The sequence below is a fragment of the Salarias fasciatus genome (assembly GCF_902148845.1).
Source record: "Salarias fasciatus chromosome 7 unlocalized genomic scaffold, fSalaFa1.1 super_scaffold_4, whole genome shotgun sequence".
NCBI classification, from domain to species: domain Eukaryota; kingdom Metazoa; phylum Chordata; class Actinopteri; order Blenniiformes; family Blenniidae; genus Salarias; species Salarias fasciatus.
This window is the reverse complement of record NW_021941229.1, coordinates 25395382-25411368: the sequence shown is the minus strand read 5'-3', so window position 1 is coordinate 25411368 and position 15987 is coordinate 25395382. Positions and strand designations below refer to the sequence as shown.

Genomic DNA, 15987 nt, shown 5'->3' with positions numbered 1-15987 from the left:
CTTTTGATTTCAATTCAGGAAATTCGAGTTATTGAACAAACCCACTTGGATTTGCTCAGAAATGTAAATATCAATGTTCAGTCTCCACAACATCAAGACCTCCTGATTCATGATGTTGCAGACGTGGACAAAACTATTGGTCCCCTTCGTTCAATGAAAGACAAATTCACAGTGGTCAGAGAAACAACTCAAATCTGATGAAAGCGGTCCCCTTAAAGGTGCTGTAGGCAGGATTCGGCATCTCCACCATCTTGCTTAGGTTTACCTAAGCAAGATGGCGATTTGACCCATCTAAGATGGCAATTTGAAACCCAGCACAGCCAATCCTGTCCTGTTTTCTCTCACATCACACTCTCACGCAAGTTAAGCCCCTCCCACAAGAACGTGTGACGAACGCCCCTCGACCAATCACGGTTAGAGCCTCATGGGCTCTTCTGATTGGTCAAAATACCTGGAGCTGTCGAGATTCCTTTTCAGCTCAGAACAGAGACAGATGGAAACGCTGCTCCCTCGCGGTAGAGCAGTTATGCTACACTCCTAAAGGATTATCAATGGATACTCTAACATTTAATCCAAAGAAAACACAGAAAAATTAGCACTGACTAGCAAAATCCTGCCTACAGCACCTTTAACTTAATATTCAGTTGCATTGAGTTGGTTCCAACAGCGATCTGACACTGATGTTCTTGAGCTTGAAGTTCACCTTTAATGTCTTCAGAAGTTTTCCTGGCTCTTTTGTTACCGTTGGTGTTATCCGTCTCTTTGATTTGTCCCCAGTTTTCCTCCTGCGGCTGGGAAGGCTGGCTGCAGTCCCATGAATCTTGAATTTCTGAATAATATGTGCAGCTGTAGGCACAGGAACATCAAACTGCTGGAGACGGTCTCATAACCGTCCCCTTTAACATGCTTGTCTATAATTCTCTTTTTAATCTCCTGAGACACTCTTTCCTTTGCTTCCTCTGGTCCATACTGAGTGTGGTCCACTTCCTGTGACTCCCCGTCGCCCTCTATAGGAGCCACTGACCGATTACAGGACTGGAGACACCTGTGATGCTAATCAGTGGACACACCTTGGACTGACATGTCCCTTTGGTCTCATCATCTTCAGTCTTTTCTAGGGGGACCATCATTTTTGTCCAGGCCTGTTTCTGGTGTTTATTTCTGTAAATAATTCTGCTGAAGTACGACTGAAAAGCAATGTCTGACTTCCATTAGTTAAATTTCATAGAATTTTTTCTATCATTACTTTCGTCAGACTCGACTTATTTCTCTGACCATGATGAATTTTTCTTTCATTAAACAAAGCGCACCGAAGTTGTTGGTCGCCACCCGCTCCAAAGAAGAAGAAGAAGATCTCTGAACTGCAAACATCTTCTTCTCAGGTGCACAGCGCCACCTACTGTGTCTCTTGGTGAATGTACTTCAGTTTACTTCCTGATCACCGGATTCACTTCAGAGATCTGTAAAACCACAACAGCAGGCTGCGGTGGAGGAGAGGCGCGAGCGGACCATGAGGAAATATTGGTGAAACTAATGAGTTTTTGGACGATTGAAGCCGTTTTGGGAGCCGGCGCCACACATGCCCCATTGGCTCACAGTATACGGAGGTCTGCAGCTCGACTTTGGATCTAAATTTCTCCCGAACCACTTATCGGATCAGAAAACCCTTCTGGGTGAGGATATTGTTCTACTTCGTTGTATAAACAACATGAAAACTGTTTAAAGCGAACTTATCCTTGAAAGAAACTCTGGAGCCAAACGTCCATCTGCCGAGCGTCTCCAGTAGCAGTGTTTCTGAAAGGTGGCATTTCCCCCCGTTTCCATGGAGACGGGCTGTTTTCAGAAAGTTCCACTTTGGGAGTCACTTTCAAAATGCTGCGTTTCCAGTGGCTCCGGCCAGCACGTTGTGTGAACGGACGCCAGAAACAGAAGAAACGCTTTCTGTTTCGTCTTGGAGATGATGGGTGAACGAGGCCTTAGCCTGCTAATGCTAGCCGCTAATGCTAATGCTAACGCCAACACCAGCTGATGTGTGTGGAAACGCCACCTGTCCTATAAGCACAACGCCGTCATCCTGGAACCATGAACTGAATAAAGACGTATGTATTTCAGCGATTTCTGTCGCCTCATTACTAAAAATCTGAACGATTCCTGCTGTTGGCATCCAGACCGTCGAGTTCGAGTCTCTCTGCTGACTTCAGGTGAGCAGAGTGCAGCGAGGCGGGCTCCGCCTCTTCCTGACAGGCTCTACAGCACAGTGACAGCAGCCTCGACAAACCATTTCCACCCTCCCCCCACCCCCACCCTCACCTCCACCCACACACAGAAATAAACCCAACAGTAATCAGTCCGACACGTCCCCGATGGCTCCCGCCCACCGGCTATTGTGGCGACTCGGCCGCCATTCCGACGCGTCGTCCAGCCAATCGGGCACCTGGCGCTCCACCTCGCCGCCGCCTCGCCTCCGCCGCCACCTCACCTCCACCTCCGCCTGTTGCTTCGGTGGAGGAAACGGCTTTGATCTTTTGTTCAGCCGAGAGGAGAGAAAAGTGGGCTTCCCATTTTCCAATTTCTACCTGCCAAGGAGCGCCGCCGCCACAGTCTGCTGCCCACTCAATTTGCCAATCACAGCGCATAGTGCGGAGTGTGTGTGTGTGTGTGTGTGTGTGTGTGTGTGTGTGTGTGTGTGTGTGTGTGTCGCACGAGGCCAGGACTGTGGAGACCCCAACAAAGGAGGCTTTTCAAGCCAAACAGAAAGAGCTGAAAACATCCCCGTGTGGAAACGTGACGGAGTGTGTGTAACCCGGAGGAGTGTGGAGTGTGTGTGTGTAACCCGGCGGAGTGTGTGTGGCCTTATCCCGCCGCAGCGCAGGAAAGTAACCTGGGTGTGTGTGTGTGTGTGTGAGTGATTCCAGGTGATGCAGAGGAAAGCATCCCTGAATCCACTCAAAGCGCTCATGTAAGAGAAGCGCGAGCGGCGAAGGGACGAGGAGACCAGCCGTCCGCCGGGAGGATTTTCTGAGCTCAGATGATACGACCGGCGCCGCGGCGCGATTCTGGAGAACATCTCCGTCTGTCGCCCTGAGGAACACCGTCAGGATGATCGGGGACGAATCTCGTCGCTCTGCTTCCTCACCTCGAGACTTCATGCCGATGAAACGGTTCTCCACGATGTCGATGCGGCCCACTCCGTGTCTTCCCCTTCATAACACACACACACAATTCACACACAATAAAAACAAAATCAGAGTCAAAAACTAAATTATGAGGAATTTTCAAACAAGCAAAATGCAACGGTTTTTAGACATTTCACTGTATTTTACAGCACAAGGGTTCATTCTATTTGCTTTATGTTGAGATTTTTAGACATTTTCTGGAGGAATTATTAGTTTTTTCTGCAAAATACAATCGAGTGATATACAGTCTGCTTTACGAAAAACTCTTCGGTCCAGAAGAAGTGAATTTAACTTCTTCTGCGTCTCCTTTCAAGTTTGCATTTATACAGATGAATAAAAATAATACAGATTAATTAAAAAAAGAAAAGTCACCCAATCTCGTTGAGGTAGAGGAAGATGTCCAGAGCAGCGTCTTTGGAAGTGGCGTCCTTCAAGTTGGTCACTTTAACAGGAACTCCTGCAGGAAGACAGTTTTCATTCAGTCTTACAGCCAGGAAACGAAAAAAATGTACATAAACTAGAGTTTAAAGATGTAAATCAAATGTATTCTAACTAAATTAGCACTTGATGAATTTCAGTTTAATCAGGCTTTTTGTGGAGCTGGACAGGAATCAGAGTAAATCGGCCTAAAAACCACAATCATGATGATAAATGAATTTTTTTAAGAGAAGCCTGTTCTGAAACCTGAAGGACTTTCAGGAGCATAAAAACAGAAATCAGTCTCATTTTATTTGATTTAACATCTAATAGCGGCGCAGTAGAAAAGAGAGACGACGTCCAGATGAAGCATGAAAACAGAGAATCTCTCTGAAACACGAAAACTGACAAAATAAACCTTAAAGCAGGTTTTTAAACATCCGGGCAGTGAAGGCAGCGTCCGACAGCAGCTGAGTTTATTACCGATTAATCACATTTACCGGTTTTTTTATTTATGAAGCCACAAAAGAGGAGATCTTAAAGTCATTAAAACATGCTGAAATTCTTCATTTCCAAATATATCAAAGATTAAACTTGAAGTAAGGTAACTGATTGAGAAAAACAAACTTTTCACTAATTTGTGAAAAAAAAAAAAAAAAGGTCTGCAGTGATGAGATCTGCTCGTTACGCCGGAGAGAGACTCAGAAGAAAGGCTCATAAATTCAAAGGCTGCTCATCTGAAAGCTGTGAAATCGTGTGCAGGCCTTTAAATAATTCAATTACACACGCCGCTTTGTCTCACACACACTCTCTCTCACACACACACACACAGGTTTTTGTGTGTGTTCATGTGTGAGAGCCAAAACCACCTGCAGATCCATCCAACATCCTCCTGTTGCCATGTTGCTCTCACACACACACACACACACACACACACACACACACACACACACACACACACACACACACACACACACAGTTTTAAAGGAAACACCACGTGCACTCTACACACACGCTTCCTCTGCGGAGCCACTTAAAGTGAGTGTGCATCAATCACTGTCACCGAGCTGCTTGTTCACGGCCTTCAACCAGCTACATGGAGTGTGTGTGTGTGTGTGTGTGTGTGTGTGTGTGTAAGAGAGAGACCTGCCTGCGAGTCTATATTGCGGGCAGGAAAATTCTAGTTATTGACAAATCTGCCAGAGAAGGAAAAAAAAAAAATCTAAACCCAGGCGATGAAGACATTTACACGCGCACGCACACACACTAATGTAGTTACACAATTTGACGTGCACGTCGTCGCTCATTGCTAATATCAGAATCCATGCACAAATGGAAACACACACATTGTGAGCGATGGTCTATGTGGAAAAATGTTTCATTTTTGTTTTCATTTCAGAAAACTTTCATATTTACATGACGATGTTTTGAAAACGTTTGTTTCCGTGACAACGCCAGAAGCAATGTAGTTTTCCGGGTGGGCCACTAGTTGGCGCTGTTTGTGTTGCTCAGGTTTAAAGTCTATTGTATCTTAACAAAATCAAACACTTGTCTGGACAGACGGACCCGACGGTAAGAAGAACCTGGACTGGGACCGGGTTCTGCTTCTCCTGGTCGAGAGCAGAGCAGCTCCGCTGAAGCCGCAGTGCCCTGAAGCAGCAGCGTTTCCACCGTCTTCCATGCTTCTTGTCGCGTAAACGCGGCCTGATACGGCGGCCGCCACGCTGACCGCCGTCAGAATCTTTCTGAGCAGAAGCGTTTTCACGTCCGGGACCTGATAAATATTTTCAGACAAGGTCTTTGTTGACGGCCTTTCTCGTGTCGCGGGAATCCAGCGGCTCCCAGAGCAGCAGCGCCGCCGCCCCGCCACATTCCTAATAATTAGATTAAAAGTTCAAATCTGAACGTGGGAGAGCGGGGCCGGGCCGCTGGGCCCCGGGTTCGGTCCATCATTCACCCGCGGCTCTCTTTCTGCCCGGGAACCCTTTCTTCACGTTTCTGCGGCAGAACAGTGCAGACAATGGAGCGCAGACACAGCTGTAGGAAAAATTACTGCTTTACATTTTTCCTCTCTGTCTCTTTTTCCTCCGAACTTCTCAGGAATGAAAGGAGGGAGGGAAAGGTTTCAGAGGAACGGGGAACGGGGGGAAAAGGTTCCTGTCGCTTAATATTCTTTTTTAATCAGTGAGAAAACTCTGGTGAGAAAGGCCGGGATGAAAAGGTGGGAGGGGGAATGGAACGAAACATTCTTGGGCTGATCTTGTGCTCAGAGGGAGGAGCAGGCTTGGCCCTTTGTGTGGACCACTAAAACAGCTTTTGTCATCGCGCCGCTCAATAAAAGGCACTGAGAATATGTGTGAAAATGGGAGTGCGGGGCGGCCGAGGGCCCGCGAAGCCCGGCCGCGGCCTCGGAGCCTCACAAAGGCAGCTCATCCCGAGCCGCAGGGACGCCGGAACGCTGGCTTCCCACTTAAACATTCTCTTTGAGCAACTGGTAAACAGGGACTCCAGTGAGGCTGCGGAGGGTAAAGACGGAAATAAAACCGGCGGGATGATGGAAGGTCGCTTATAGAGAGAACGGAATAATCAATAATCATTTCTTCAGGGAGAAACTTGCTTTTCATGTTTGACTATAAACCATGGGGGTCAAACACGTTTCAACTCAGGGGAAATAAACAGGTTCAGTTCTATCTGGTCTGGGCGGACCGCTAAAACGGTGTGGAAACAACCTTCAAATTAAAGAAAATGTTGATATTTTCTCAAGATCAAACTATTAATACAGAATAAGACGACAATCTCAACACGTACACAATTTTACCGACACCATTTGGTTCACTTTGTGTTTTTCCAAACTCCTCCTGACAGCATGGCTTTGAAGCTAATGCTAGTTAGCTAGCGTTGATTAGCTGTGTTTCCATTCGCCCCAGAAATGAGCAAAACCTAAATATAGTAATAAAAATCTGGTAATGGAAACACCTGCATTTAGAAAAACCTCCCAAACACGGCCAAAAAGTCTTTCTGCTCATGAGGAGGTTTTTCAGGCGTGTCGATACAGACGTACGTCGCTAACGGTCAATGGAAACACTTTTCCCGCATTTCCAGACAGCGGACGTGACGAATGGCGTTAGGTGACCAGGGTTGCCAGGTTGGGGGGTTTCTGCCCAATCGGGCTTCTTTTGAACAGACTGGGCAGGAAAAACAAATTAATTCCAGTGAGCTGGATTTAGACGTTTGGTTGCTCATGTTTCATGTTTAGCTTCGTAGACCAGCCCCGCCCACTCCTTAGCCACATTTGGATTTTGGGGTTGGGCTGAGTCTGGATAAGAGCCCATAGAAACTTCTTGCAGGGGGTGTCGGCTACTCCTTTGACTGACAGCGGACTTCAGCCAATCAGCGCTTCAAAACAAATACGTCAACAAAATGCGTTCGCTTCTCTCAGGGTTAGCATTAGCTCGTTAGCTCTAGCTTCTCTACACGCAAAGACACGAAAAAACATCTTTTCTGGTTAGAAACTCACCAGGCGCAGACTCTTGCTCTTGCTTGATTGTTGTAATGCTTGAGTATTTTAACTATAACTTCACTTATTGCAGCTTTCAGACGATGGTTGAAGTCCGTCATCTCCGCTAAGCGCAGTGATGGTGTCACTTCCGGTTTAGCCAACGGAATTCGCCAAAAAATTTTGAAAACAAAAAGCGGCAACGCTGATTGGCTCGGCCGCTTCACGACCGAGTGAAATCCCCTTCTACGGGCTCCGACCCAGACTGAGATCAACTCCAAAATCCAAACCAGGACGAGGAGTGGGCGGGGCTGGTTTACGAGGCAACGTCATGTTAGCATTGGAGAACTTGTTTTGCTGCTGCAGGGATCCAGAGGTTGAGTCAGTTTGTGTCGGCTGTTGTCTGAACGCTGTGTTTGAGGGGAGCCTGTTTGTGCTCCTTCTGTTTTCCTTTATTTGGTGCAGTTGTGTTCATGGCCTGTTCTTTTTTTTTTTTTTTAATCATTATTATGTTAACAACAGTTGAGTGTTGCGTTGGCCGGGTTTTACATTGCGTTTGGGCTGGAAACTGAGTCAGATCTGGCAACCCTGGACCGTGTCCAGTCTGCTCAAGTAAAGACGGCGTGGTGCGTTTGAAGATGGAAATCTTTTTATGCATCATTAAAGAGCAAAATATAACCACTGTCCTTGGGTTGCAATAATCAGAGAAATGTGAAGTTTTACAAGGGAAATGTGAAATGTTTTGTGTCTCCGTCGTCTTCTAAGCAGAGACTGCATGAGACCCGCAGCTTATGAACTAAACGCCATTCAATGGAAATGCTTGAAAATCCTTCGGCAAAATTTGGAAAATATCGCTTTTATTTTCCAAAGAAGTTTAATGGAAACGGCTAGTGTTGTGTCCGCTGCTCTGAAGATATTTGGAAAAAAAAAAAGAAGGAATAAACAAAAAAAATTTTTCCCTTGACATTTTTTTACAAGTTGCTCGTTTGGCCAGATTGGAGTCCCTCACAGGCCAGTTTTGGCCCATGGGCCTTATGTTTGACAACCCTGCCATCAGCCCATTTCCAGTGGAGCCACTTTCTATTTATCTCTCCACTTCAACACAAAACAAAGACTTGAACGACCCTCAATCCTCAGTCGGCTGCCGTTTAAGAAAGTCATTAAAACGATCAGAAAGGTCTAAATTCAGCCGAGGTGAAGGTTATGATTTCAACACTGTTCCTGAAAATACCGAGTCTACTAAGACCCGTTTCAAGTCTTTAATTACCACCTTACCAGGAGCAGCGCCCTCCCCCAGAGGCCGGCGGCCACATGCTGGAGCTCCGAGCTCCGGTACGGGGCTTAGCGCTGCCTCGGTTTGATTTCCTACCTGAAGACGCTCACTCGCTACGCTGGCTTTCTGAGGACGGGTCTCTTCAGGGAGATGTGTCTGACGGCTCTCTAGCTCCAACTAGTGGTGGCGAACAGAACACCAGCTGCTTTCATTCCTGAGTCGACTGGAGTCAATGATTCACCTTCAACATATTCACTCCAGAAAACACGAACTAGATGTTCTGATTTATCACATTAAAAGGACAGTGACCACGATAAACTTAACATTCCCGCCGCGTCTTCCTCTCAACTCCTGAACCCTGAAGTGACGACAGCGGCTCGTAAAGCCTCAGAGCTGCGAGGAGCCGGCGTCTCCCTCCCCTCCGCCCGGCACGGCGGCTGAGGGGACATCTGTGGCGTTTGGCCCCGGGCCGGGATGTGTCCTGCCATTTTCCCTTTGCACAAACATGAGACACTTTCTATCACTGTGGATCTAATGAGCGCTGCTCCGGGCCCCGGGGGCGCCGGCTGTATTAGCCGTGGTTAATGCTTCCGGCCTGAGTGTGTGAGTGTGTGTGTGTGTGTGTGCACGCCCACGCCCCCGGGCCAAACGTGGCAGCTCCGGACGGCAGGAATAATGTGAGGGGTTTAAGGACTTAGGTCTGGGTGGTCAGAGGGAGCGATAAAGAGCGGCGGGGGGTCGGCCTTGAAGCTGCAGCGCCGCGTCAATAACGCCAACCATAAAAACAGAAGAAGAAGAAGGAGGAGGGGGGGTGGGGGGTGAGCGACGTGACGGACGACGCTCTGATGTGACAAGACGGATTATCTCAACGCTGGGGGTTACAATAATCAATATATCGGTTTTCATGCTTTATTATGCATGTTTTTAAATTGTTGTATCTTGAAAATGTTTGTGCGTGTGTGTGTGTGTGTGTGTGTGTGTTCACCAAAACTCCTTTATACAGAACCACAGACAGGACTAATAAAATAAAACTTTACGTCGTGGCTACAAATTGATATTCTGTGGCCACAAAACAGTTTTTCATGTCCTCAAATGAGTATTTATTAACCGCACGACAGTTTTCTGTTTCCTCGTTTTAACATTTCTTGGCAACTAAATTCAGTTTGGAACCACAAAATAGTATTTAATGGCCACAAATTGGGATTTTATGGTATTAAAAAAACAAAATTGTTAAAACAAATTATATATATATATATATATATATATATATATATATATATATATATATATATATATATATATATATATATATATATATATATATGAATATTGAACAAACAGACCCTTCCTGAAGGTGATCTCCAGCACGTCGGGGGCGTTCGGAGCCTCTTCGGGGTTCTTGGTCATCAAGTAGAGGTCGACCGGAGCGTGACTCTGGAAGACAGGAAACATGGAAAGTGAAGACATATTCCCACAATGCACTGGGGTGTTCCTGAAGGACGTTGATGGATTTAAAGCTGGTTCTGTTGATCTGAAGCGTCCTGAAGGACCTCTGACTGCGGAGCTGAAAGATTCTCATCTGTCTGGGGTCAACCTGCTGGTTTTTTATCTTCCCTTCGAACCCAGGAGTGTCAAACATGAGGCCCGAGGGTCAAAAAAAGGCCTGCAAGAGGCTCTAATCCGGCCCAACGAACCACCAGACAAATTCTATAAATTTCAAAGGGAAGAATGATTTTTAGAAACAAATCTCTTAAGAGTTTTGGACACGACAACACAGAAGGCTAACTAGCATTAGCCTCCAAGTTTGTTAAAATACCCAGAATGCAACTGCTAGAGGATAAGTTTTTTTCTTTTTTGGGTGTTTCACTGTATTTTGCACCAGAAGGTTTCAATAAATGTGCCTTCATGTTGAGAGTGGATTATTTAGTACACAGGCACTGCGGGGGCCTGCGGGGGTCTGGAGGGTCTCTGGGGGCGTGGCCATTCGAGGCTAATCAGCGTTCCTGTGTTTTACTGTTCCAGTTTGAGGAATAAGAATTAAAGACTCTGGAGGCCCTGCACACCCGGACATCAGCTGTATCTGAATGTCCTCCTGAGCTGCTGGCCGGCGAGCGAGGGGACGAGCGAGCAGCGGTAAAACAGACACTGAGGCGTGAAAAACAACAACAGCGAGAACAGAAAGAAAGAAGGAGAAAAAAAAAAATCAATGTTCCATTTTTCTCCTCTATTTGGTTTCATTTTCGCGGCGTGGCCCTTCACCGCGGGGGGACGGCGGCGGCGAGGGAGGAGCGGGAGAGGCCGGAGGAAAGAAATGACTCGGATCCCGAAGAGGAGGGAACACTTGACAAGTCGAGAAAAGAAAACACACCTGATTCTGTGACAGAAGCTATTTCAGCGACAATAAAGTCTCCGGTAATATTGTGGAAAAGCCATCATGTGTCTCCAGCTGCCTCCGGCGCCGACTCTCTGAGTGACACTTTCCTCTCCTGATTTACTTTCAAATGAAGAATCCTCCTAAACGGCGGCGGCGGCGGCGGCGGACGGAGTCGTCCTCGCTGACAGGCAGTCGCTGCTTTTTCCAGTTGGCGGGAGCCGGGAGCCATTTGAGCCGGTTCGCCGCGGGGACCTGGGAGAGCGCGGCGGCGGCGATGGCGGTGGCGGCGGCGGCTCCCCGGCGCTCCCGCCCGGCGACGCGCCCCTCCAACAATTACACAGCATTAGGACAAGACGGCGGCCGATGTGTCCTGAGCTGAGGCAAATTGCAGGGGGGCTATGCAAAATAACTACTGGGTGCATTTAAATGGAAAGCTTTACCAGACTCTAAATCATCATACAATAACTAATCGGCATCCGCCGGCCGCCTGTCAGCGAGCGGCGCAATCACTTTCCTTCCTTTTAACTAAACACCGAAATTGAGTGAGCCGGCGGCCGTCTCCGTCTCCCTCTCCTTTATTTTCCGCCTCGGCGCCCTGAAAGATGCCAAATGAGAGGCAACAGGAGAGGAGACCAAATGACTGCCCTAAAAAGCCTCTTTTCACGCTTCCTCTTGCAGGGCGGGACGGGGATTCCTGTCTCCTTCAACCTTCAAATGAGCGACGGCGAGCGGCGCGGAGGAGCCGCCGGCTCCGGATTTACAGGTGAACGGCAAACCTTCAGGCCGCCGTGCAGACTGTCGATGCTGGACGTCACGATAGAGACGTTTACCGCCGACGGCAGTTAGAATCAAGACAGTTTACCGTCACAGGAAGATCGTCTTTATCTGCAAATTAAAGATGATTTCTACATTCAGCCAGCTGAGCTTTGATTTTTCTCAATTTGAAGCTTCGACAGAAACACGGAGACGCGACCGCGGCGCCGTTCACACGAAAACCCCTCATCCCGTTCAGAAGACTTCTGAAAACGACGTCTGTTGAAACGCGTCTGATGGAGAATCCTCCCCGACCTCTCCACATGCCGGCGGTCTGTCGTTCAATGATTAAAATGAGGAACATTTCACTGGATCAGGAGTTTTTTATTCCTTCTGAATTATATGCTTACAATTTATATTTCATTCCAGTTGATTTTAATTTGCAGGAAATTTAAATCCAAAGTCGCATCTCATGATATTTCAGTACAAATTGTTCACATTTGCCCAAATTAAAACAATTCTGCTGCTGCCTTCCTCAGTTCACTGTAGTTTTAACATGAATTTACACATTCAAGATTGAATGCAAATAATTAGAATACAACATAAAAATGAAATTTCTCTAATATTTTTGAGATCAGTGTGTTTATTTATTTCATTCAGCGTCTGCTGAGTCTTATACGGAATAAAGATTCCCTTTTTGAGGAAGGCCTGAACACAATGAAAGCAGTTTTTACTGAAAATCTAACAATTTCAAACAAATAAAAGCTTCAAATAATGAAAGTTGTATGTTAAAAAGAGACTTCTTTATAGACAAAATTAAATGTCAACATGTAAAAGGAATATCAAGCTCCTGTTATCCGTATCTGAGAGGAAGAAAAAACCCTTTCAGCTTGAAAAATGTTCATTTTAAAAGCTTTCCTGATGTGTTTTTTGACTCCAAGCCATCGCGAGCCGGTAGATTGATGACGTGACTCGATGACTTGCTCATCAATTAAAAAGAAAAGCACATTTTAAAAATAAAAGAATATCAGAAAGAGGCGACCGAACACAAAGACAGAAGCGAAGGGAACGGCGGGGCGAGCGGCCGCGATCCCACTGAGCCGCAGATCAATGCATTTCAATTCCAACCCCCCGCAGGTGGACCTGTCCCAGAGCCGCCGCCCCGAGAGAGAGGCAAAGGTAGAGACGGAGGCGGCGGGGGGGTGGGGGGGGGGCAGGGGGGGGGGGGGGTTATTGGTGGGAAATGGGGCGTGAAGCGCACCGCCATGTCGCAGCCAGCAGCTCCTTTCGCCGCCGCGCTGCTGAGATATTGTTGTGCTAAACGCGGCCCGAACAGCCGAGGAGGCCGGCGCGTCGACTTAGAGCAAGTAAAACTCCATCTCTCCACTTATTAGTTGCCTCATTGGTTTTCAATCAGCGCTGAGAAAGAGGCAGAGGAGGAGGGGAGGGGGGGGGGGGGGGGGGGGGGGGGCACGTTTGGAGCGGCGGGTTGGAAGTGATGCTTAAATCATCACGTTTCAGCGCCGTCCTTCTCTTTAAGACACAAACAGGGCGAATTGAGCCGAGGACGGAACAATATGCACACGAGGCGCCGGATGGAGCCGCATCCTTAACACCCGGGACGCCTTGGTTAAAGCCGGCGCCTCATCAGGACGGGCGGCTGTCCTCTGAAAACGCTTCTGCACGGTAGTTTCAGGAAAGTTTCCCCGTCACAGCCATGTAGCTAGTATGGAGGGCCACTAGTGGGCGCTGTTGTTTGTGTAATTATAAAAAAAAAAAGTGCTAGTGCAGGATCAGCGTTTTCAAAAAGTTGCATTTTCAGAGGCTCTGAGCACCGCTGTGGTGTAAACGGACGCCTGGAACGCAGCTCAAGCTTCACAACCGAGTGAACAGGACTGAAGTTGGGAACCGAATTCAGAGACATCTGGAAGTGTCTGCAGGAATTCTCTTTAAACCAGTCAATTTGAAACCTTCCCCTTTTCATTCAGAAGAAATACGAAGTGCAACACACGAGAAATGAGCCCTCCTCTTCCTTTAAAACACAAAACAATCCTGAATTTCATCGGATGAATCAGGCCAAACAAGTTTTAAACCAGAACCTTATCGGACCAAATTTAAAGAGTTTATGTGATAAATGCAGACTTTCAAACACTTTTGTGTCTCGTTTGAAGAAACTTCAGATCTTCTCAGCAGTCACTTTAAATGGATTAAAGGAAATAAAAAGAATAAAAATGTGATTTGAAGGCTTGAGAGTCCAGACTGACGGAGCTTCCAGAGGGAAATCCTGACGGACTCGTGTGTCTTGGTGTCGCGGCTCAGTGAGGCGGGGGTCGTGACCTCTGTGCCTCGGAGCCCACGGTGACGAGGATCCCGCTTCCTGTCCCTGCGGGCCGGCTTCCCCACATCCATCTTCCCCCAAACCAGTCTTGATTTCCCGGCCCGGCGGCGAGCGGCGGCTCAGCGCGTCGCTGCTCCGGCATCACAGAGGGCGGCGGCTGGAATCAAGACGTCCTAATGAGCCCGACGAGCGTCAGGAGGCCCCGGGGCGGGCGGAGGGACAGGCAGCTGCGGGACGACCACGGCTGTCCAACATAGGGTCTGTGGGCCAAAAACTGGTCGCAAGAGAGCCCAGAGCGGCCCGCCACCGCACTAAAACGGTTTGTAAAATCACCCATTCTGTCCAGTCTGTCAGACCTGATCCATCCTCATTTCTGTTCCCCTGAAAAACAAACCGAGCACTGAACTGATTAAATTATTATTATTATATATTATTGATTATTGAGGTGATTTAATAATTTTCAAACTTTTGTGTTAAGTTCATCATTTATAAAGTAGAGTTTCGGTTGTTTTTTTTCGTCCCTACAGCGACTCGCTGCTGCCCCCCGCAGCACTGAAGCGGCGCTGCTAAACTTTACATGCCGCCGCCTTAACGCCGGCAGACGGAGACGAGTAAAGCAATGCGGGGGCGGCGGCGGGGTCGAGAGGGGGGGGGGGCGCGGCGGTTAGAGGTTATCAGGGAGGATACAGTGTTAATCACAGCGTAACCTGAACTCTTATCTGCGGCACTACGTATGAGCGGCCACTCGGACGACTCCCGGTGCGACGGCGCTCAGCAGAGAGGGGCCTTTGTGCCACAGGTGGGGGGGGGGGGGGTGGGGGGGTCTGGCCCCGGCCTCCGGGGCTGTAACCGGAGGAGAGGGCACGGATACTTAGAACAAGGTGACCTCTTCTACATCTGACCTTCGAGCGGGATCACAAGCTGACATGCCGGGTCGAGCGTTCGGGAAAGAGACCGGCTTTGTTTGTGACTGCAGGTGATTCCTGGAGCTGCACGGAAACCTCCGCGAGCTGATCGCTTCAGAGGAAAAGGCAGGGAGGATATCCAGGAGGTACTTCTTGCTGGTGTCCATAACTTTTTCTCGTGATTTATGTGTTTTATCCTTGTTAGTTAGTGTGACACCTGGACTCCCCAAAACAGGAGTGTCAAGCTTGTGGGCCAAAACCGGCTCAGAAGAGGCCTCAATCCAGCCAAACTATCAAGAAAACGGTAAAACAAAACACTTATTTTATAGCAAGAAATTCCTGAGAGTGGATAAACGGATCCTCAATACTGACAGGTATAAAATAAAGGGAAGTATGAGAAATGAACGAGTCCTGCATCTGACTGTGCTGAACAGGAGTTTTAACAACCACAGCTTAAACAAAGTGAAGATAAAGGAGTGAAAATGTGGCGGATGGAGCCATAAAAAAATACTTCCTTCACATTTTACGATGAACAGAATCAGATCTAAATAACACTGATGAACCGACAGCAGCGGGTTTTGTCGCTTTTCTCAACGTTCAGAGTCTAATAATGTATTCAAATCCACTTCAGAGCGCCGCGCCATAAATATTTCATCGTCTTTAACGACATTAATCGATTCAATATTGGAGTAAAAGGGCCTGAATGCGACCGGTGACACAATGCCGCCACCGTCCATCGCTATGCCGCTGAGCCGCCGCGTCTTTTCACAGGACGGGCGCCGAGCAGGCAGCGGAGGGGTGTGCGGGGCGAGGGCGGGGCGAGGCGAGGGCGACGGAGGCCCGCGAGTTACAGTTGGCCTCGCCGCGGCGGCCCCGGCCTCCCCGGGACGCCCCGTCCATTGGGGGACTCATCCGTCTGGCGCACTGTCTTTGTACGTTACTGTTAGCGGTGACATCTTGGTGTCACGGTGTCACGGTGAAATGGCTCCCCTCCCACGTCGCAGCCCGCGGCGGCGCAGCCGCTGGAACAATGAGGGCCCGAGGAGCCGGGGCTGCGGCTCGGGAGGCCCCAGCTGGGCGCGCCCCCCCCCCGCCCCGCCCCGCCCCTCCCCCGCGCCGCGCCAGGCTCCCATGAAATCGGGAATTAGCCGAAGCGTTGCTGACGACAAGTCAGTGTCTGTGTGTCCCCGGCGCTTCCCAGGGCCCGGCCAGGGACGGCAGCGCCGGGGGTCAGCGGGGGCGACCGGAGTGTACT

At 48.5% G+C, this 15987-nt stretch overlaps 1 protein-coding gene across 1 annotated transcript in view; it reads right to left on the bottom strand.

Annotated features, from left to right (window-relative positions):
- ass1 (argininosuccinate synthase 1) overlaps positions 1-15987 on the bottom strand; it is a 38446-nt gene that overhangs the window by 10203 nt on the left and 12256 nt on the right. The window contains exons 9-11 of the mRNA XM_030085320.1: positions 9706-9796; positions 3549-3633; positions 3137-3201 (exon numbers count right to left, since the gene is read on the bottom strand). Of these exons, the coding sequence (XP_029941180.1) occupies positions 3137-3201; positions 3549-3633; positions 9706-9796 (241 nt within the window). The remainder of the gene's footprint in view (positions 1-3136; positions 3202-3548; positions 3634-9705; positions 9797-15987) is intronic.